General features: G+C 40.1%; 3 protein-coding genes across 5 annotated transcripts; 2 read left to right on the top strand and 1 right to left on the bottom strand.

The window, feature by feature from the left end:
* The first annotated feature begins 210 nt into the window (after positions 1-210).
* kbtbd12 (kelch repeat and BTB (POZ) domain containing 12) lies at positions 211-6,148 on the top strand. The gene is made up of 6 exons (XM_074646389.1): positions 211-539; positions 1,537-2,696; positions 2,777-3,047; positions 3,204-3,354; positions 3,496-3,693; positions 3,786-6,148. The coding sequence occupies exons 2-6, from the start codon at positions 1,624-1,626 to the stop codon at positions 3,953-3,955; spliced, it is 1,863 nt and encodes a 620-aa protein (XP_074502490.1). The 5' UTR covers positions 211-539; positions 1,537-1,623; the 3' UTR covers positions 3,956-6,148.
* Positions 6,144-10,407, bottom strand: ccdc36 (coiled-coil domain containing 36). Of its 3 annotated transcripts, none has more exons than XM_074646413.1 (8): positions 10,316-10,407; positions 9,793-9,858; positions 9,428-9,566; positions 8,128-8,264; positions 7,959-8,007; positions 7,779-7,863; positions 7,390-7,505; positions 6,144-7,267 (listed from the first exon to the last, which is right to left on the bottom strand). In XM_074646413.1, exons 2-8 carry the CDS (start codon positions 9,843-9,845, stop codon positions 6,539-6,541), a joined length of 1,308 nt encoding a protein of 435 aa, XP_074502514.1. In that variant the 5' UTR covers positions 9,846-9,858; positions 10,316-10,407; the 3' UTR covers positions 6,144-6,538. The 3 variants fall into 3 exon arrangements, with proteins under 3 accessions (XP_074502514.1, XP_074502522.1, XP_074502531.1); XM_074646421.1 differs by lacking the exon at positions 10,316-10,407 and adding an exon at positions 10,220-10,301 and having other exon boundaries at positions 9,793-9,860; XM_074646430.1 differs by lacking the exon at positions 10,316-10,407 and adding an exon at positions 10,185-10,203.
* A 2,057-nt stretch (positions 10,408-12,464) lies between these two features.
* Positions 12,465-19,713, top strand: c1h1orf159 (chromosome 1 C1orf159 homolog). Its single transcript, XM_074646095.1, has 9 exons — positions 12,465-12,639; positions 14,087-14,167; positions 14,256-14,340; positions 15,251-15,346; positions 15,439-15,495; positions 16,212-16,346; positions 16,551-16,576; positions 16,743-16,767; positions 17,087-19,713. Exons 2-9 carry the CDS (start codon positions 14,096-14,098, stop codon positions 17,188-17,190), a joined length of 600 nt encoding a protein of 199 aa, XP_074502196.1. The 5' UTR covers positions 12,465-12,639; positions 14,087-14,095; the 3' UTR covers positions 17,191-19,713.
* The last annotated feature ends 1,625 nt before the right edge of the window (positions 19,714-21,338 follow it).

Below are 21,338 nucleotides of genomic sequence, written 5' to 3'. Positions count from 1 at the left end.
CAATGATGCCAAAAATATATACTGCCTACTGCCACTTTAATAAACAAGGTCTAATTTTTGCAACACTTGGTGCAGTATACGGTATACTGGGCCTTTAAGAGTGCCGTCATGAAATCTGAATCCGAGCAGGGAGCAATGTTTCATTACAGTCATTCCAGAGATGCATGCATGTGACCGAGACAAACAAACTGGAATGGAGAATTACTTTAATCACATAGATAGATAGTACAACCTAATGCAAATGAGTCAAATTAGGAACGTCAATATAATCACAATGTTTGTCACTGTCATGGCTTAAAAACTAACATTGTCCTGACTCAAACCCTTCTGACCTACTTGCTGTGTGCCACAACACTGTCTATTTTGGGTTAGCAGCTCAGAGGGCCACAGCAGTGGAGGGGGTACATACCTTTGTCTCTTGCAATTGCTCAGACCCGCTCTAAGCCCCCTGACTGACACATTCGCCACCATCAACATGAAAAACGTGGACATTTACTTGACTTTTTAGACCAAAGATAACAGAGGAGCGGATGACTATGGTAAGGCTTTTACATGGTAATGCTGTATGATGTAAACAGTCAGAGATGTAGTGCTAACTTACTTACTAAGCGTGCACATGTTATATGGACAATGGTGGCATTTAGCTCGTACTTGTTATATCTAAGGCTCAATATTAAATGTAGTTCATTAGAATTATGGCTGCTTAAATGTGAATAGGGATGCACCGATACCGGATCAGATATCAGGCCGATACTGACTCAAATAGCTGGATCAGATATCGGTGATAATGGGGCCGATCTATTCAATTCAGTTCTATATACTATGTACATTATATACTGGAATTTGAAATCCTGTTTCAGTTTTGACCAATTTGTTGCTGCATTAAAAAAGGTTTACACCTGAATTGTAATTCCTGTTAATTTTGAAGATTTTTTACCAAGTTGCTGGTGCACGATTTATTATTTTAATAATAAATAACAATTCAGTAAATTTATATCTCTGTATTTATTTGTTACATTAAGTTGTACAAAGTTAGGAATGCAATGTTTAAGTCAAGCCGGATGTTGCCTTACACATTAAAGAATGATCACAGTCACCTCCACACAGTGAGGCTTACAGCTTATTAATTAAACACTGGTATCGGATCGGTACTCGGTATCGGCCGATACCCAAAGCCCAGGTATCGCTATCGCTACCAGGACTGAAAAATTCGGAGCGGTGCATCCCTTAATGTGAAGATCATGAAAATATCCTTATAGCTTTCCCATTACTTAAGCCATATACGGTTGTGGTTTTGTATTACTGAAATATGCTTTAATGGTTAAAATCTTATGGTTAATCAAGTAATACAATAATTACTATCTTTTATCTACATTTTCATTGCCAGGATACTCAAGAATGACAAACGTGCATAAAATAAAGAGTTATTTTTGACTAGCAGCTTTAAGATTATAAATAAATTTCACACTAATTTATAGCTTATTAAGCTGCTCAACATTTGTTTTTGTTTTTTCTGTTTTTTTCTGTTTTTTTCAGAAACAATCTCCTGACCAGTTGTTCAGAGTGCACACAACTTCCTTTGTAACTTTTTAAATATTACTGTTTCTAAAAAGTTGAGGCAAAATGGATCTTACAGCCAAACATGGACTGACGCTGCTCGACCAGCTGAGGAAGATGAGGGAGAGTGAGCATCTGACAGATGTGGTGCTGGTTGCTGAGGGCATCAGCTTTCCATGTCACCGCATCGTCCTAGCCGCCTTTAGCCCGTACTTCCGTGTGATGTTCACATGTGGCCTGCGTGAGTGCAACACCAGAGAAATAATCCTGCGCGACACCCCTGCAGACAGCCTGGCCCTCCTCTTGAACTACATGTACTGCTCAGATCTTCCTCTCACTAACGCCAACGTACAAGGCATCTCTATCGCAGCTTTCCTCCTGCAGATGGATGACGTCTTCACTCGCTGTCAGCTGCACATGACCGAGAACATGGACGCCTCCAACTGCCTCGGTGTGTACTACTTTGCCCGTGACCTTGGTGCAGAGGAGCTGGCTGACCATGCTCAGCGTTACCTGAGGCAGCACTTTGTCCAAGTCTGCCAAAATGAGGAGGTCCTGGAGCTGGAGGCCCATCAGCTGGGAAAGCTCCTGACTTCTGATGACCTCAATGTTTCACGAGAAGAGACCATCCTGGATGTGGTCCTTCGCTGGGTGAAACACAGCACTCTAATGGATGGAGAGGTCCGTAGCCTGCACCTTCCGGAGCTCCTGAGGAAGGTTCGTCTGCCACTGATAAATCTAGACTATTTGAAAGAGGCGATGAAGAGGAACACGGTCCTACTGGCGGATGCTGAATGTCTAGAGATGCTCAATCAAGCCTTGGATGCCACAGCGATGCATCCCTCAGCTGCACCACGCAAACTAAAGCTGCGGTACGGCATGGAGACCACAGATCTGCTGCTCTGTGTTGGAAACGACGGTGGTGGGATTAGGTCGAGATACAGCAACTTTACTGAGCGCAGCTTTTGCTATGCCCCATCCACAGGCCGAACCTACTACATCACTTCACCTCGCTATGCAGAGGCTCTCGGGTGTGTGTGCACCGGGGTTGTAACTGAAAGAAATGATATTATAGTGGCAGGAGAGGCAGGCGTACGCAAAATGGCCCGACAGAAGGACATGAATGTTGAGATTTACAGGTAAGGTATTAGGCGACACATATGGTGACTCAGTATTTGCACACACACAGATGGTACTGATTGTTTTCTTGGGTTGCCAGGTACAAAGTAGAGGCCCAAGGAAGCTGGGAGTGCCTGACGTCAGCTGAGTACCGTGATTCATACGCTCTGGGGTCACTGGGTGACACTCTGTACCTGCTGGGTGGGCAGATGAAGCTGAAGAACCAGTTTCTCATCACTAACTGTGTGGAGCGATGGTCTCTGCAGGGAGGACCCTGGCGCAGTGCAGCACCCCTGCCTATGCCTTTAGCCTATCACAGCGTGGTCAGGATGAAAGATCGCCTCTATGTGATGGGCGGTCGATCACCACAGGTGATATCAAAACATCTTTTACACATGAGTTAACTTGTGAAATCTAGATATCAGACTTCATCAACACATTTATTATGAGCTCGGTATCTTGCATGTGACTAATCTGACTGCACCTGCTCTGCTTTGTCACACCCTCCCTCCCCGTCAACCATCCAGTCATACCGCATGGATGATGAGCCCGACCGTCTTAGTAACCGCCTCCTGGAGTATGATCCAAACACAAATAAGTGGAAAGAGCTAGGTCCCATGAAGTACTCAAAGTACCGCTGCAGTGCTGTTGCTCTCAATGGCGAAATTTTTGTGATGGGTAAGATAATTTGTCCCCTTTAGTATTTTAAATCTCTTAGTATGCATATATAGACACAATATTGTGATGATCCTGCTACATGAAGTGAACTGCATTGATTCATGTAAGAATTAGTTTTACAAAATGATGCTATTTTTGCAGGAGGTATTGGATGTGAGGGTATGGACCGTGGGCAATCCCGCCGCTGCCTCGATGCTGTGGAGATCTACAACCCAGATGGAAATTACTGGAGGGATGGACCTCCTCTCCCATCTGCCCAACTCTCACTGCGCACCAACGCCTCAAACGCAGGAGTGGTGGGAGGCAAGATCTATGTGTGTGGATACTACAAAGGAGCAGGTAATGACAGAATATCCATATCCAATGAATGAAAAAGTGTTTGAAAGATGCTTCAAAGTGACTGTATTACTCTGTTTCTTAATTACCTTTAGATCGCCATGATGATATAACTAAGGACATTTTGGAGCTGGACCCGCGGGAGAACCGGTGGACAGTGGTGGCTCGGCGCGCTCTGATGCATGACAACTATGACGTCTGCTTAGTGGCAAATCTCAACCCGAGGGGACTCATGTCCCCACCTGCAGACTTAGTTAAACAGTGACACCCCTGTCAGATCGGGTCAAAGTCTGTGTGGGAGAATTAGCAAAGAAAATTAATAATTATTAATACACTTATTGCTGGGCCAAACGCATTATTTTTTTCAAGCAGAAAAGGTTTTAGCGCCCTGCATGACAGAGGATCTGCAGTTAATGATTTGCACGTTGTTATGAGAGATTCTCACGTTAATGAGGATAGAAAGATCATTTGTAAATATAGAATTTGTTATTTTTTATCTAATTGTGTAACATCTGCAGAGATTGATCACCTGAAACCTGCAGCTGTGCGGCATAAAGCACTATCAGCAACACCAGGAAATGATTTACTTTGACATTAACCAGACATATATACTGGGGGGAAAAAAGTTCGGAAACTTGTGTTTGGTGTATTATTTCTCTGTTGTTACAATGCTAATAGGCATTGTATTTTACATGGTTGGAAAGCCTGTTTATTTACCTTCACAATGATGTCCAACTTGTAAGGATCATGCATTTGTGGGATGAGCAGCACAGCTGATTATGTGGGTAGCGCCCAAGAAAAATTTGCCAAAATGCTCCGTCAATGGTAAACAGTGTATTCTCCTGTTGGTATTGACTCTTGTTTTGAGTTGTTTGGTGGATTGGATGATTGAACTCTCTATCAGTAACAAGGAACAAACAAGACATATTGGCTATTTTACACTTTATTCATTTAATACATCGTCAGGAGCCTCAGTAGCGGTGGAAGATCCATACGCAGCCACAACAGCCTGGCACCTCCTCCTCATGCTGGTCACCAACCTGGTCACACGTTGCTGTGGGATGGCGTTCCATTCCTCAACCAGGATTCGATGCAGGTCAGCCAGCATGGTTGTGTTGGTCACTCTAACACGTACAGCACGCCCAAGCTGATCCCACAAGTGTTGAATTGGGTTGAGGTGTGGACTCTTGGCAGGCCGTTCCATTCTCTCTACTCCCACATTGTGGAGGTAGTCTGTGATAACCCTGGCTCTGTGGGGGCGAGCGTTGTCATCTTGGAGGATGAAATTAGGTGCCAGATTGTGGAGATATGGGATCGCCACTGGCTGCAGAATCTCATCCCGATATCTCACTGCATTGAGATGGCCTTCAATGATGACAAGCCTTGTTTTGCCAGTGAGGGAGATGCCGCCCCACACCATGACACTGCCCCCACCAAAAGCTCTTACTCCATCGGTGCAACAATCAGCATAGCGTTCTCCACGTCGTCTCCATACTTTGACCCTGCCATCCAACTTTGGCAGACAGAACCTGGACTCATCCCTGAACATGACATTCCCCCACATGTTCAGGTTCCATTGTCTGTGTTGTCGACACCAGCGCAAATGGGCCTGATGGTGAAGGGCAGTCATTGCAGGCTTCCTGGTAGCCTTATGAGAATACACTGTTTACCATTGGCAGAGCATTTTGGAAACATTTTCTTGGGCGCTACCCACATAATCAGCTGTGTTGCTCATCCCACAAATGCAAGATCCTTACAAGTTGGACATCATTGTGAAGGTAAATAAACAGGCTTTCCAACGATGTGAAATACAATGACCATTAGCATAGTAACAACAGAGAAATAATCCACCAAACACAAGTTTCCAAAAAAAAAATTCCCCAGTTTATTATGGTTATAACTAGAGCTGCAACGATTAGTTGATTGACAGAAAATTAATCGGCATAATCATTTCAGTAATTGTTCAAGTAAATTATCTTCTGGATCTAGCTTCTCAAATGTGACGATTTGCTGTTTCTTTGTCGTATACAGTAAATTGAATATCATACGGTTTCGGCTTGTAGATCGGACAAAACAAACTGAAGACATCATAGCCGTGGCCACTGAGAAATTCTGAATACAATTTGCAAGTCTCTTTGTTATTTTTATATATTTCATAGACTAAACGATTAATTGATTGACCAAGAAAATAATTGACAGATTCATCTATATGAAAATAACTGTTAGTTGCAGCCCTAATTATAATGATGGACTTTAATACAAATCATACCAAGATGCTAGTAAAGTATTTGGTCTATTATTGTAGGGTAAATACTAAAGCTTTATTATGACTATAGTAAATGGACATAATATAAAATTGAATATTTTATATTGTATTAATCACTTTTTTTTTGTGACATGCTTGCTGAAGCATAATAAAAAAAAGTTCTGCTAATAAACATGCACCTCAGCAATTATAGAGCATGGCTGTTTATTTGAATACAGACACTCAATTCTTTTAGTTTATTTATAAGTCAGCAGTATAAGTACAGAATCAATTAATTATTAAGCCAGCAGAGACAATAAGTGTTACAATATTTTTTTTACATCAGCAGAAAAACTTTAAATATGTGTATTTGTGGGCCAGTCTGTCCTAAACTTACTTATCATTAGTACCTTTTTTACACCCCTCCACAGCTCCTCCACCATAAATATAAACCAAAAACATTCATCAATGTGTTAATTCTTCAAAAAGACGGAATAACTCTACAACTAATGGGTCACAAGTAGTAATAAATAAACATTTCTGGCTTGTACTCCAAAAATAAGAGCATAAATACATCTCTCTTCTGAGTCCTTTACTCAGCCTCTAAAGGCCTAAATCAAAATCACAATCCATGTCAAACAACTGCCAGAGGCCTTGGGGTTTCACTGGGGTCCCTCTCTTGGACTCAGCTGAGATCTTCTCTAAGGTGGGTTCGATTCCTGTGATGCACACAGAGCTGTCGCTGTCCTGAGACCAGCAGCTGATAGGGGTGATGAAACATCGCTCAGCTATGGATCTTATCTCTCTGTCTGGGTTGAGACTGTCCTGGCCGGTTACCGTGTTTGGATCACGACGCTCACAGAGAGGTGTTGAAACATTTTGTTTTTTGTCACAGTTCATTAGAGGTTGACGGTTTTCCTTCATGACAGTGTGCTTACTGCGTTGTGAGAGCACCAGCGCTCTCTTTTTGCGCATCCTATGGCCTCTCAGAGTGGATTTCCTCTTTCCGATGATGCAGCTGGGACTCTGAGGGGGAATTTCAGCCTGATCGTGTTCAAGGTTGTGTGACTTACGTGTAAGCTGTGTGTCTTCAAGCTGGTTGTTCTGCAGGACGTTGGAGAATGGCTGTTCCAGCCCTGGTGACGTCTGGATGGCACTGTCCGTCACTTTCTCAGGTCTGGGTTTGGCTGAGTGCAGTGAGACGAAGGTGCTGAGCAGCTTCAGAGCCTCTTCAAGCATGTTTCGTTCTCCCTCCTGCTCCTCTCTCAGACACTCCAGGCTATTCTTTAAACTCTGCAGATTTGAACCAAGTTCTGTTGTAGTGTCCCCACCCTAAACAGTAAAAATTACCAGTTAAGCTCATCACTAATCAGAAACATTTAGCCACCAAAGTCTGCCTTCACCTCTTTGAAACTGCAGCAATCTTGACCATAAGCTCCATACATACTATTCACCTTTTGCACCTTCTCCTCCAGTACAGTCATCATCTCTTTCTGGGAGCTCACTTCCTTCAGCAAAGTCTCAAACTGCTGGGAAATGTCACTCTGAAGACTGTTAAGATTATTTTGCACTGGAATGAAAGAACAAAAAGATAGAAATGAGTGTATAAAACACATTTTAATACACTGAAGTCAATACAATTTAAAAATGTATGGAACCACAGTCATTTTCCAAAGTTAGAGGGGATTATGGCTGACCGATGTTTAATCATTGGACCAAGAGCACCATCTACTGGTCATAATAAATATTTGCTCACTGCCTTTTTTACTAAATTAATTGGATCTACAGTATGCAGGGAGCGACTCCAAGTTCAATCATTTCATCAACAAATTAGGAAACTTACATGTTGATGCAAAATTGTCAAATTTTTCGAGGACCGTTTGGCACACAGCAGTATTTCTTTCTGTGCCAGCGACCAGCTGTTGGATCTGAAAAACATGGCAGCATTTTTTAACATGTCACATCTACAAAAGAGGAGCTGTATAATCAAAAAAGCAACAGAATGGAGGCCTACATCACTTACATTGTTGAGAGTTTCTCGAAAACGATTACATTCTTTGGCTAAAGTATCACTGTTAAAGCAAAAGGACAGATAGAAAAATGTCAGAAGTGATTAGGCGTACTTTTTTTTAATAATCCTACAAGTATAAATTCAAGGCCAGTTGCATGTTTCAAGTGATATAGAAATGTACCCGTCACTTTTTTCTTTTGCTCTTTTCTTGTCCTCTTCAAATTTATCCAGTATTCCAAAAGATTTGCTCTTGCCCTTTAATTCTCCAAACAGGGAAGGTTTAGTGTGATAACTGCTTGAAAACTTTGGGTCACTTTCCTAGAAGAAAAGAGATATAGACACAAAACATAACTATTTTTCACATAATCTGAGTGATGATTAATAAAACTGTATGCACTCTTGGTCCTATAAAATGGGTAAAGTTTATCCACCAAATGGAAAACATTTAATGCAAAGAAACAGGTGGCCTCCTCATGAATTACTTCACTTAAAGCTGCAGTAGGCAGAATGATTTTGGCATCATTGGGCAAAAATTCCATAATAACCTTTCAGCATATTGTAATTCAAGTGTTCTGAGAGAAAACTAGACTTCTGCACCTCCTCATGGCTCTGTTTTCAGACTTTAGAAAATCTAGTCCGTGTGGGGACACTTTGGCCAATCACAGGTCATTTCAGAGAGAGCGTTCCTATTGGCTGTGCTCCGGCTGTTGGGCGGTGTTTGGCATTTCCTCAACTGATCTCAACATGGCTTGCGGGTCACAAACTTTCTCATTTTACAGCTAAACAGTACAATACAAGATGTTTCTGAAAACATTTGAGGAGATAAATAGGCATTACAGTAACAGGATATTGATTCATATTTGATCAACGCTGCCTAGTTTGACCGGAGTTCGTGAGTGATTGACAGCCTCTCAGAGAAGGCAGACCCCAGCTCGGCTCTGATTGGTTGTTTTCCTCCGGTCTGTGAAATCCTGCAGATGCCATTAGGAGCACCGGAGGACACTGAGGAACATGGTTGTTTTCAGATTAACTGTCTCATGCACTACTGTCAGGATATAGTGACCGTTTTGTACAAAATACTTTTTTTAGTCATATTTGCTCCAATTCTACCCACTGCTGCTTTAATCATCATGGCTCATAAAGTGTCTCACAATAATGTATAATACACTATAGAGTACATCTGCTTCTAACTAACAAACAATATAGCAAAATCTCTGACGAAAGAAATTTCTATTGTCTCAAGTACATACTGTATATTTATGTATAAAGTTACTAAAAAGAAGAAAAAAGGTGGTAGCCTTGCAAATACCATCACTTTTTCTTTTATTTTCTCACAGTACAACACACATGCAAATATCCCATCAGCTGTCCCATACCAGGTCAGCCCTACATGTAAGTAATGATGCCTTGAAACCAGAGGGGTTTGTCCATACATCTGGGTATATTACTGCCACTTGTAAGATGAAGTTGATAAATCTCACCTCTTGTGAACTTTGCTGGGAGTTCCTGGATGACACACTCATATCTTGAGACACACCTTGAGAATTTTCAGGCCAAAACTGAGACCCAAAGAACAACTGAGAGTCTGTGAAACTGGAGTAGCCACTGGTAGCCACATTTCTGTTGATTGTTTTTTCCCCAGAAAACACAAACACACAATTTGTTTGTGCAGCAAAACAGAGAAAGTGTTTGTAGAAATCAGGTAAACACACACAGAAAACATTGCTCTACAAACGTAGGGCTTTGATGATCAAGTGTTATTGTTACACTGTTATTCAAATTAACAACAGCTTCATATAACATTATTACATTAACAGTCAATGGGAGTCATTCTTAAGCTAACCACCTGCTTCCAGTTGGGATGCTCAGCATTTCCTTTATGTTCTTCACATGATTCATTGTGTTTGATAACCTGTTTGTAAAGATAACATGTTAGTAACAGTTTAGCAAGCTATGATCTTCTAGCATAGGCAATGCAAGGCAGATATATTTGTAGAGCACATTTCAGCAACAAGGCAATTCAAAGTGCTTTACATAAACATTCAAGAACATTAAGACATAATTAAAACAGTTATAAAAACATTAAAGATTAGAAAATAAAAACAAGCTAATAATAAAAGCTAAGCTAAAAATAAAAGCTAACTAGCATAACTCCAGCTGCTGACAGATGTCATCAGAGTTAGCATTGATGCTAATCTAGAGAGCTAGCTTTAATTAACACGGAGTCAGTTTAATTACCGTTAACTGTTTAGCTAGATAATACCGTCACAACTTTCACATGCTAGTCGCCTTAAATGTAGTAGTGTACGGTGGTTATGGTGGATTAAATAGTCTACTAAACGCTCAGATATGTGTTCAGATGGACTCACAGTTAGCAGAGGCCTGATGTAAACAGGCAGTCAGCTCGAGAGGGTTTAAATCTCCCGCCATGTGAGGCTTGGCTGCTTTCACGGGCCGTCGGAAAACTTATAACTACGACTTGATAAGACCAAAACAACGAACAAACACTGGAAGGCTTTTCCTTGTTTTTTGAGATTTGAGAATGTGTTTTTTATTTGCTCTATCAGCATGTATTTCTCCAGCATATAGACTCAATTTATGAGTTCTTAAAGATGTTTTAGAGAAAAAAATCTGTTTGTCATTATGTTCACTGAATGTGTGGCACAACTCCTGAAGGACACTTTGCTTAGGTGAAACAGTGGTTAGTTAGTCAGTAAGTTAGTTAGTTAGTTAGTTAATTAGTTGGTTGGTTGGTTAGCTAGCTAGCCAGTTAGTTAGTTAGTTAGTTAATTAGCTAGGTAGTTGGTTGGTTAGCTAGCTAGCTAGTTAGTTAGTTAGTTATTTAGTTGGTTAATTAGTTAGGTGGTTGGTTGGTTGGTTAGTTAGTTAGTTAGTTAGTTAGTTAGTTAGTTAGTTGGTTAGTTAGTTGGTTGGTTGGTTGGTTGGTTGGTTGGTTGGTTGGCTGGCTGGCTGGCTGGCTGGCTGGTTAGTTAGATGGTTGGTTGGTTGGTAGGTCGGTCGGTCGGTCGGTCGGATAGATAGATAGATAGATAGATAGATAGATAGATAGATAGATAGATAGATAGATAGTTGGGTGGTTGGTTGGTCTGTTGGTTGGTTGGTTAGTTAGTTAGTTACTTTATTGGTGGTACATTATTATCGCTAATTCAATAAATGTAGGCTTACCATCAAGGCTGGAGAGTTGAACTGGTAACATAGAGGGACCCCAAAAGCCCCAAAATTCCCCTCACTGTTGTTATCTGGCTGTGTTTTGGTAATTTCATTAATTGCAAATTTGTTTGGGAATTTTCACACTATAGTACAATATAATAATATAATATAATAATTAGTAATATAACTGAGACAGGCCACATATTATTAGTTAATTTTGTGGCAAAGTCTTGTAGAGGGCCTATACCAAATTCAAATTGAAAGAGCTTTATTATTTTACTCACATGATCCATATTCCTAATAGTTAATTAGATTACCACAAATTAAACACCAATATAGTACTAGTGAGTGCTGGTTGCAATTGGATTTAATGGGAACTTGACAATAAATTCCACAGAGGGCATAGGTGTGGTGTCAATAACAAGAAAATCCCTGGAACCACATAACAGGTTAATCTGGTTTATACCAGTCCATTCAGGTGCAGTGACACTAACCCGGTAAGCATGCTGGCTAACTCGCAAATGGAAAATGCAAAATGGAGCCATCACTACTGTTATCAATTGCACCTGTGCTTTTCCTGCTATGACAAGTTAAAATGTCTATTGTGAGAAAGGTCTTTTGCTGTAGTATTATTTCTTATATAACAGGCACCCCAAACTGTATTGTATGTCAAGAGAGGAAAACAACCAATAATCTGAATAGAAGTATTAGCCAGTACTTCTTCAGCATATTTAGCCAAATATGACAATTTACATTCAGAAACAATTATCCTTTCATTTCAATAATATTTTAATTCATTCACATTGCATGTACATGAATTTCAGAAACATGTTGATATTAAAAAAATAATAATTCGTATTCAAAATGTGCTTTAGTGAGCAAGGTTTTCATTGATAGATTTTGTCCTCAGTGGGCCTTTTATTACCCTCCAGAATTATAATTAGGTTTTATTTTTATACTTTTTATAACAGGTTTCATTTGTACTGCAAATCCCGGAATATTACTTTACAAATTAATGGACTGAATGTAGTGATCTTGAATTTTTTATTGTTGATAATTATTGTTAATTGTAAATGTAATTGTGTTGTTTTTTATTATTTATTATTTATTATTATTATTATTATTATTATTATTATTATTATTATTATTATTATTATTATTATTATATTGTTGTTTATGTTGTTGTTGTTATTATTATTTTATTCATTATTATTATTATTATTAGTAGTAGTAGTAGTGTTCATATTTATTAATTTATTTGAATCATAAACACAGTCGGGGTTTTATTTTGAAAACCGCCCCCGGAAGTGTGTATGCTAGATGAGAGCAGGTAGCTGGTAGCTCCGCAGTGTGACTGGAGGACTCTCTGTGCTTCAACTGCGGAGCTGTGTTGATGACAGACCTGACAGTAACTCTAGGTGTGTTTATGGTACCAGCTCTACTACAGAGGAGCTGACCTGTTGATTAACCCTCAGCTCGGTGTCTGGTCAGGCCACAGCCTCAGTATCTGCTGCTGCTGCTGGTGAGTAGTGAACTTTTAGTTGTGAGCAGCTGCTCAGTGTCAGTCTGTGCTTTAAACACACCCGACCAGGTACAACAGATTTAAAGAGATTAGTAAAGCTGCCTCTGTGACGCTGACATGGTTATTGTAGCTGTGACTGCTAACGTTAGCACAAACACGACTTCACTTCATCATCCCACTGACAGTGACAGGTGCTAGCTAGCTGCACACCTGGGCTGCATCCTGTGTAACTCAGCTGACTGTTAGCATGACATGTCCTGAGGCAGGCTGCTGCTCACCTCTACATCATGTTGCATTGAACAAACAATATACAGGTGTACAAGTGTTTTAAGAAAGGCTGTAAATGAGATGAACTCTTGTGGTTGTTGTGGGTGATATAGCTATCTGTGTAGTCTGGATGCAACACTGATGCACTGATTCAACATATCCTCAGCCAGAAGGTGACTTTAACAGCCAGGTTAAGGCAGCTACAATAGACTTCATGTTTATAAGAGACTAATTCAGACATTCACCTACAAAGTCTGATGCTGTGCACTGTTTCATGACATATGGTGGGGAGCAAAACTTGTAAATGAACTCTAAATAAACATAATATCAGTCTTGCAAGACACCTCAAAGGTTATTAAAGGGGCTGGGGATTGTTTGAAATGTGTTTTATAATAGTGCAGCATCTGTAAGATAGATGCTCCAGTTTTGGCATACAGATAAAACTGCTGTCTTATGTTGAGAAATTAAATGTTTTTTTTCCACAATACCTCTTTTTTTTTCATATAACAGAAGAAGCCAAACAAGTATGAATTGCTGTCTACACACCAATAGCTGTGCAAGCCTAAATGAAACAATAGGGACACTGCAATATGTTAAATAGGTACAGAGCAATATGTTGCATCTGTGTAATATTGGGCTATTGTTTGTGCAATATGGACAGGACGGTAGACGGTGCAGTGCACTACCTCGGTGCGATACCTGCCATGGTGTGTGTGATGGTATGTGCCGTTATGTACGTGGACTGTGTTTGTGTTGAAACATCTGTTTCTGTGAAACTGTTTCCCTGTCTTGTATGGAATCGTTTATTATTGTTGTTGATGTAGTTTTAATTTAGTGTTTGTAACTGCATTTGGACGGAGTCTAGGAAATATTTCCCCACGGGGACAATAAAAGTATATCTCTTGTCAAGATTGGGATTTAAATCACTAAATGTGTGATTAAAGAATAAGTCAACAAGATTACAAACGTGACCTTGTTATTAAGTTTAGGTTGGTCAATAAACAGCAGATTCCACAAGACAGAACATTACCAACTTATTTGACTTATCCCGGTTATCCTAATAATAAAGTATATATACTAGTGTTCTGTTTGATCGTTCTTCTTTCCTGGTATTTGTCCTACATTGCACCTTGTCAAAGTCATTGATGTGTATCTAATTCAAGTCTGTTCGCTCTTTAAGGGTTTGAATATGGCTCTGTCATTCCTTTTGGTCTTGGCTGCAACTGTGATTCTCATCAGACCCGAGACACCTGTAACTAAGGTAGAACATGGATGTTACTCTGCCAAAGAGCCAATGTGTGCTCTTGTTCAGGTTAGATTGATTTGTTATTCTGCTCTTCTGTCTGCAGGCTTTACATCAGAACTCACTGGAGTGTTGTGGTGAGAAACAGAGAGTGAACAACTCATGTTCAAATGACACCCACTGTGAACCAGGTAATGTTTTCAAACTGCTCTGATCAAAGCTGGCATACACATACAGAGGGTCACTAACAGTTTAGACCTTTTAACATCACTATTATTTTATCATCATCAGTTAGAGATTAGCCAGAGTGAATGATGTGGCCATTAATGTGGTGTATCACTGTGCACAAAGCTACGGAGCCTCCAATGCAGAGGTGGAAGAAGTACTCTGATGTCTTACTTAAGTAAAAGTAGAAATACCATATTACCATATATAATAATACCATACCAATTAAAGTATGAAAAGTGAAAGTACGCCTTATGCTGAATGGCTCCTTTCACAGTGTTATATTATCTTAGGATATTATATTGTTCTGTTTATATCATTAATAAATACACATAAGAGCTCTTGAATGTTATAGTTCGCCAATGTGGAGCCAGTTTTTGATACTTTGTATACTACTGGGTAGATTAGTAGTATAGTACTGCATCATATCAAGTAAATGTAAGCGGAGTAAAACGTATAATATTTACATCTGATATGTGGTGAAGTAGAAGTAGAAAGTAGCATAAAATGGAAATACTCAAGTAAAATATTTCAAAATTGTACTTAAGAACAGTACTTGAGTAAATGTACTTAGTTACTTTACATCACTGGCCCAATAACCCTACAAATGATTATGTCAGCCTGCCCTGTCTCTGTGCTGATGTGGTTCCATTTTCCTTGGCAACACACGACAACGAACTGGATTAGTTAGGCAAATTATATTTTGGTGAATACCAAGAAATATACTATAATTACAGTAAATAAAGCAACTAATCAAACAAAATGTTCACTTCTTTCTTGGGACTGTTCAATTGTGGGGTGAAATTAATAATTTGTGAGTAGCTGGGTATTAAAGGGCCAAACATGTGAACTATGTTCTTGTTTTGACTCCTTCAGGATGCTTCTTGCGCATCCTTGAGAACAGCAACACAGTTTGCATATTCTGTGACTCAGCAGCTATGGATCTGGAGAACATAACAGTCTGCACCTACAGTAAGGACGGGGACCTGTCTGTTTCTAAATAGATCAAAACCCTGAATGTTACATGTTTGTTTTTTAATTTGCCCTTTTTGTGTGCTCACTAGACTATACAGTGGAGAGGAAAAACCACACAACCGTAACTACCGTCTTTCCTAAAATTGGTAAGATATCATATCCACAGTCATTATTTCCTTATGCATCATATTTATTTCTTGGGCTGCGTCCAAAATCACAAACTATGCACTGCATACTCAACAGGTGTACTATTGTTCAACATACTTTAGTGTGAATAAACAGTAGTATGGACCATTTCGTACGCACTGAGCTGTAATTTGTAACCCGTGCCGACCTCATGTGACCAAAATGACGGTTTGTGAGAATCAAAGTCGGAATTTTAAAATATATATTACTCCTAGCAAAGTGAAATGTTATACTTACGGTTAAATCGAAGCAATATTAATGTTACAGAGCTGTCTGTCAACGTCCGTTATGAACGTTGTCGTCAGTACTGCATTGTGGAATATTTATGCCGCCGTAGTGTCCAGCGTTGCGTTCTGTAATATCTCACCAGAAGTAGTATGTAATTCAAAAAAACGGTTTGGTTTCGGACATGCTAACAAATCTCACATACTGTTAACGTACTAAATAGCATGTTAATATGGAATTTTACTCTAATGTTTCAATGAGTTTAAATTATTAGGAAAAAAGCAAGCAAATGTGTTTTAAAGGGAATCAACTGTAAGGGGTAATATAGTCTTTATTTATTATAATAAGTTTGAAATTTCAGTTAGATAATAAAATGGGTAACTAGCTGTGTATGATGATAGAGTAGCCGGTAAGATATTCACCACTGTTTCCTGTTTTGTTGTCTGAGCAGGCGGGCCCGGTGTGGCGGCCTCTCTTCTCTTGGGAACGCTGTTGATCAGCCTGTTCCTGATTCTCTCCGTTGCCTCCTTTTTCTACCTCAAACGCTCCAACCGACTCCCGGGCATCTTCTACCGCCGCAACAAGGGTAAGCACCGTGCAGCTCTGATTACGCCGTAATTACACAAGCAGGGTTTTGTCGACCCACCACACCCATTAAACTCCATATAATAAAGCATGGAGGTGCTTGGAGGGGCATGGAAACACAATGCTGTTGCTATGCTTTAGTGATAATAATTGATTTTCAGTGCGTTAAACTCACATGTAACAATATTTTGTTGTGCTTTTACAGCCTTCATATTCCAACCAAGCGAGACGGTGAGTCAGTTTTATTGTTAGTTTCACAGCTAATCACACACTACAGTACGATGGTGTAGAGACTGCATGTATTTATTGTAGCCGCAGCAATTGTTCTCTTGTTGGCATTGTTTGTAAATGTGTCTCAAAGGGACGGTTCTGATTTCTGTTTTTGTTTCCCTTCTAGGCTGTCATGATTCCCTCCTCGACAGGTAAGACAACGATCTGTAAACAGCCTGTTTTGAAACTCTCTGACCTTGCTGAACAGGTTGTAAGACTTTGTGTGAAGCTATTGAGAAAGCAGTCAAAACATTGTGTAGGAGCATTTGGCAACGTTGACGAGGAGTGTTACATATTTGAGGAATGTTGTCATGATGACTGCATTGTATTCACACACACAAAAAAAGGTGATCTTGTGCATAAAAGGTGTTCTTAAAAGCACAAAAAATGCTACGAGTGATTCCAGTGTATGTCTCCTCTTGTGGTTCCTCACGTGCACGTTCCCTTTTTTGTTTTGTGTTTCTTTTGTAGTGAGGAAGCCAAGGTATGTCAGAAGGGAGCGGCCCTCGGCACCATCGACACTGAGTAGTGCCACCGTGCCCACCACGTCCACCACCCAGGTCTTTAATGTGTAGGAGTGCCGGTGCAGGTAGGAGAGAACGCTCAGGAACGATTTCTTATCATGTTGAAGGTTCAGCAGTGTGAACAGCTGACTCGTACGTGGGTGGCTATATTTAACTGTAGCTGCTTCTGCTGCATTCTTGTCACTCGGGCTGTTACTGTCTCTATTTAAACAAGAGGGATTTGTTTTTTCACACCGTAACTTAATTATCCCGGGTGAATAGTTTCAGTATTTCTCTGTAAATCTGAGACGTCACAGGTCGGTTTGTATGTTTTCCTCCGCCTCATGCAGCACTTCAGGATCACTCCTTTTTGTTTTTAAGTCCAAACACAAACAGTTTTTTACCAGTTGTTTGACAGCGTGTGTTCAGTTGACTTGACTAGGCGGACCTGTCTGTTAAAGGAATAGTTTGACATTTACGCCGAATTCGCACCAGAGCAGCGGGGAAGTGTGCGGCCTGTGGCGAGCCCTCATACAATATCTATGAAAATCTGCGGCGGCTGCTCCCAAGCTCAGCAAGCTGCAACCGTTTGATTGTGCGGCCAAACTAAAATCAATCAGCCAATCAGTAAACAGATCCTGTGACATGTTGACCTATGTTACAAAGCATTTATTCCCGCCTGAAACACATGAACACGCCTCCCGGCCGCAGAAAAAATTTCAATTATTGTGGTAAGCCATTCTTCGCTGCTGCCTAGTGGGAATTTGGCACTAAGGAAATACACTTATTCACTCTCTGGTGGAGAGCACCAGCGTCTCTAAAGTTCACTGATTAACACATTTTAACCTGTGTAACATAAAAGTGGACAAATTCACCATCATACAGGCTGGACAATATACCCGGCGAGTTATCGGTTTTTCCACTTTGGGTTTTGTTCGCATTAAACAAACGAGATATAACGTTGTGTGTTTAGTGAGCTTTAGAGGCGCTGGTAGGTGGATTTTTGTTGCCTTTGGACAAAGCCAGGCCAACTCTTTCCAGTCTTTATGCTAAGCTAAGCTAAGCTAACCTGCTGTAGCCATATTTTTTAACAGATCCAAGAGTGGTATCGATCTTCTCATCCATCTCGCTGCAAGAAAGCGAATAAGATTTTTCCCCAAATTGTCAAACTGTTCCTTTTCAATGTAAAAATGAATGGAGCTACTCACCAAGTTGAGCGAGAGTGATTATTGTTTTGGGGGTGGGGATAAAGTGACAGCCCAGTGATATTGAATGAAACCCTGTGTTCGCTAATTAGGATGTTATTTACGTGTGTGATATTTATTTTACATTTTGTAACCGTGCACTGAGTTTTACTGATTACAATCAGACCAACAGAATGAACCATGTGTCTAATAGCGGTAGAGCTCTTCTGGTGGATCGGGACATTTTAGGGAGAGTTTTTCTGTAGGACGCCATATGGATGATTGTTTGATTGATTTGTGCTTTTTTTTTTATTATTGCATTTGTATTTATTATTTTTTTTGCGAGCTTAACCGAGGTTGAATGTATTACACACGTACAACGAATCCTGAATTGCATTCCACAACAGACCCAGTCGAACATGAAAGAGGTGAAGTCATTTTCAACAACAAAAATCTGACTTTTTTTTGGTTTGTTTTTTCGTAGGAAGGTCTGTGATCCTTCAAAACATTTTAAAATGAACAATTTTGTTCCATAAAGTAGATTATATTAGAGTATATTAAATTAAATTCCAATAGATTTCTCTCTGAAAACATAAAGCTACTGAATCCTCGTGCACTTTATTTGTCTGAGGTCATCAGCTAAAGTCGGACTCTCATTTTTAAAAGAAATACTCGAAACAAATAGTTGCCATCGTGTGTGATTGAGATGGGTTTTTTTTGTTTTTTTTTGTATACATGGCAGCATTATTGTTGCATTGTGAAATTTACTTGACTACTATTAACTTTTGCCAAATGTCGTCTGAAGAAAATGGCTTTTACTGTGTGTGCCATTACTGTGCCATTATGAGCTTTAAATGCAGACAGGAAACATTTAGTCATGATGTGATGAATAATTGGGTATTTGAATTATATCCTGTGGCCTTTATATTTACTGTACTCCATTCTAAAACAAGGCTAGATATCCAAGTTGTATCTGCTACATGCTATTTAATTACATATAGTTTTATATCTTCAGTATACGTGAAGCAACATGAAGTGAACCCGATTAAAAAGGCAGCAATCATTCCATGAATATTCCCCTTTTAGCTTCATGTGTTTGCTGTTGTACAGACAACCATGAGCTGAAAACCATGTACATATTGTTTTATACAAATGAGGTATCGTTTTTGTAATGATGTGCATATTCTAGTTTCGACGCCATGAAGAATGTTCTCAAGCTGTACGTCATGTTTGGAGAAATAAAGCACCTTTCCATAACTATCGTTTCTCTCTCCGTGCAGTTCTATGAACTCTCACGCTGCTGTTTTTTTTGGATGTGACACAAACTTCATATTGTTCAAAGACAGATTTGAATAAGTTTAATGTTTCTTTTGTGATTCCTGCTGCTAATAATAAACAATGCCTCACTGTGTTCCAGACAAGAATTTATTTCTACATGACTGAGACGTTATTCTGCCGACTACTTTTTAAATTTCTCTGTTGGTTTATTGAAAACATTGAGAGAAACTCTCGCATACAATGTTTCCGTCTACCTGATGAAAGTCGGACAGACCGTAACGTTGTGTCAATAAATATTTCAGCAGTAAGCGGACGGCGTGCAGGAGTTTTTCTCATTGTTTTCAAAAATGCACTCCCCTCCGACGCACATTTTTTTTCTAAACCTGTTGGTTTATTGGATATGTAACTTTCAGAAATGCTTGTTAACAGCGACACCTGTGGCCGTTAAGTCAACGAAAATCGGCGTCGGGCTCGCAATTGCTCGCTTTAAATAGACATGAACGAGCATCGCTCAAAACAGTGAGGCGACACACGTCAGCTAAAACCACAATATCACTCTATATTTCAGCTGCTTGGCAGTAATGTTAGCTGACCAGACAAAGGTCTCTCCATGAATCACTGCTGATCCTAGTGTTGGCTTTTCCTGCTTCAGCATCCAGGAAGCAGCGGGGCTCCGCAGCGAGTAACGTTATCGTCTCCCGACTGCAGTCGGAGGGAACGGGAGACACCGGCACCCGGCCGGAGACGATAACGTTTCTCTCTGCAAACCCCCTTCACTTCACTAGACACGGGAAACCTCTGTTGGTCTGGAGGAGCTGCAGCATTTATTTCTGCACAAACGTCCACTGTACATTCACTAGATATTCTCAGAGCTAAACTAACTCTTCTGCAGTGTGGAGTGAGCGCGCGTTCACGTCTAGATTTCGAGCGAGCTGAGCGAGAACGCGCGCGCTGTCTGAGTGAAGGCAGGCAGAGGAGCAGAGACTTAAGCCACACGCGAGCGCGCATGTGTCCCCACCCAGTACATTTATACGCTTAAAAAGTTACAAAGAGTCCCTTTAATTGGCTCCTAACAGATAATCAGGAATGCAAGTACTTAATTGACCTTGAGTGTTAACATTACAGTATTTACATCAGAAACAAAGGTAAGACTAAGTTAACTCAGGACGGTACTTCTGTTGTCTCTCTCTATAGAGAGAATATACCAATACAAGTCTTGAGGCTCTGACAGGGAGACAGATTAGCGTAGAAAGTTATGTTGTAGTGAAAAATCATCTTGCATATCACAATTTTTGTTTCACGGTGGATTTAAAAACTAACACAAATTAGTTTTAACGCCTCTAATTTCTTTAACCCATCATGTGATTTTTAGGTTGTAGCAGCTCAGTTTTAAAGCTAGAGTGAAGATACTGATATCATATGAAACTAGAAAAAACCTAAGGAATCCATTGTTATACCAGTCACACTAGCTTATAGCCATAACACTTCAAACATACTCAATTTTGGCGAGGAAAAACTGTCATGGCCATTTTCAAAGGGGTCTCTTGACCTCTGACCTCAAGATATGTGAATGTAAATGGGTTCTATGGGTACCCACGAGTCTCCCCTTTACAGACATGCCCACTTTATGATAATCACATGCAGTTTGAGGCAAGTCATAGTCAAGTCAGCACACTGACACACTGACAGCTGTTGTTGCTGTTGGGCTGCAGTTTGACATGTTATGATTTGAGCATATTGTTTTATGCTAAATGCAGT

The sequence above is a fragment of the Sebastes fasciatus genome, chromosome 1 (genome assembly GCF_043250625.1).
Source record: "Sebastes fasciatus isolate fSebFas1 chromosome 1, fSebFas1.pri, whole genome shotgun sequence".
NCBI classification, from domain to species: domain Eukaryota; kingdom Metazoa; phylum Chordata; class Actinopteri; order Perciformes; family Sebastidae; genus Sebastes; species Sebastes fasciatus.
This window is presented reverse-complemented; position numbering and strand designations above follow the sequence as displayed.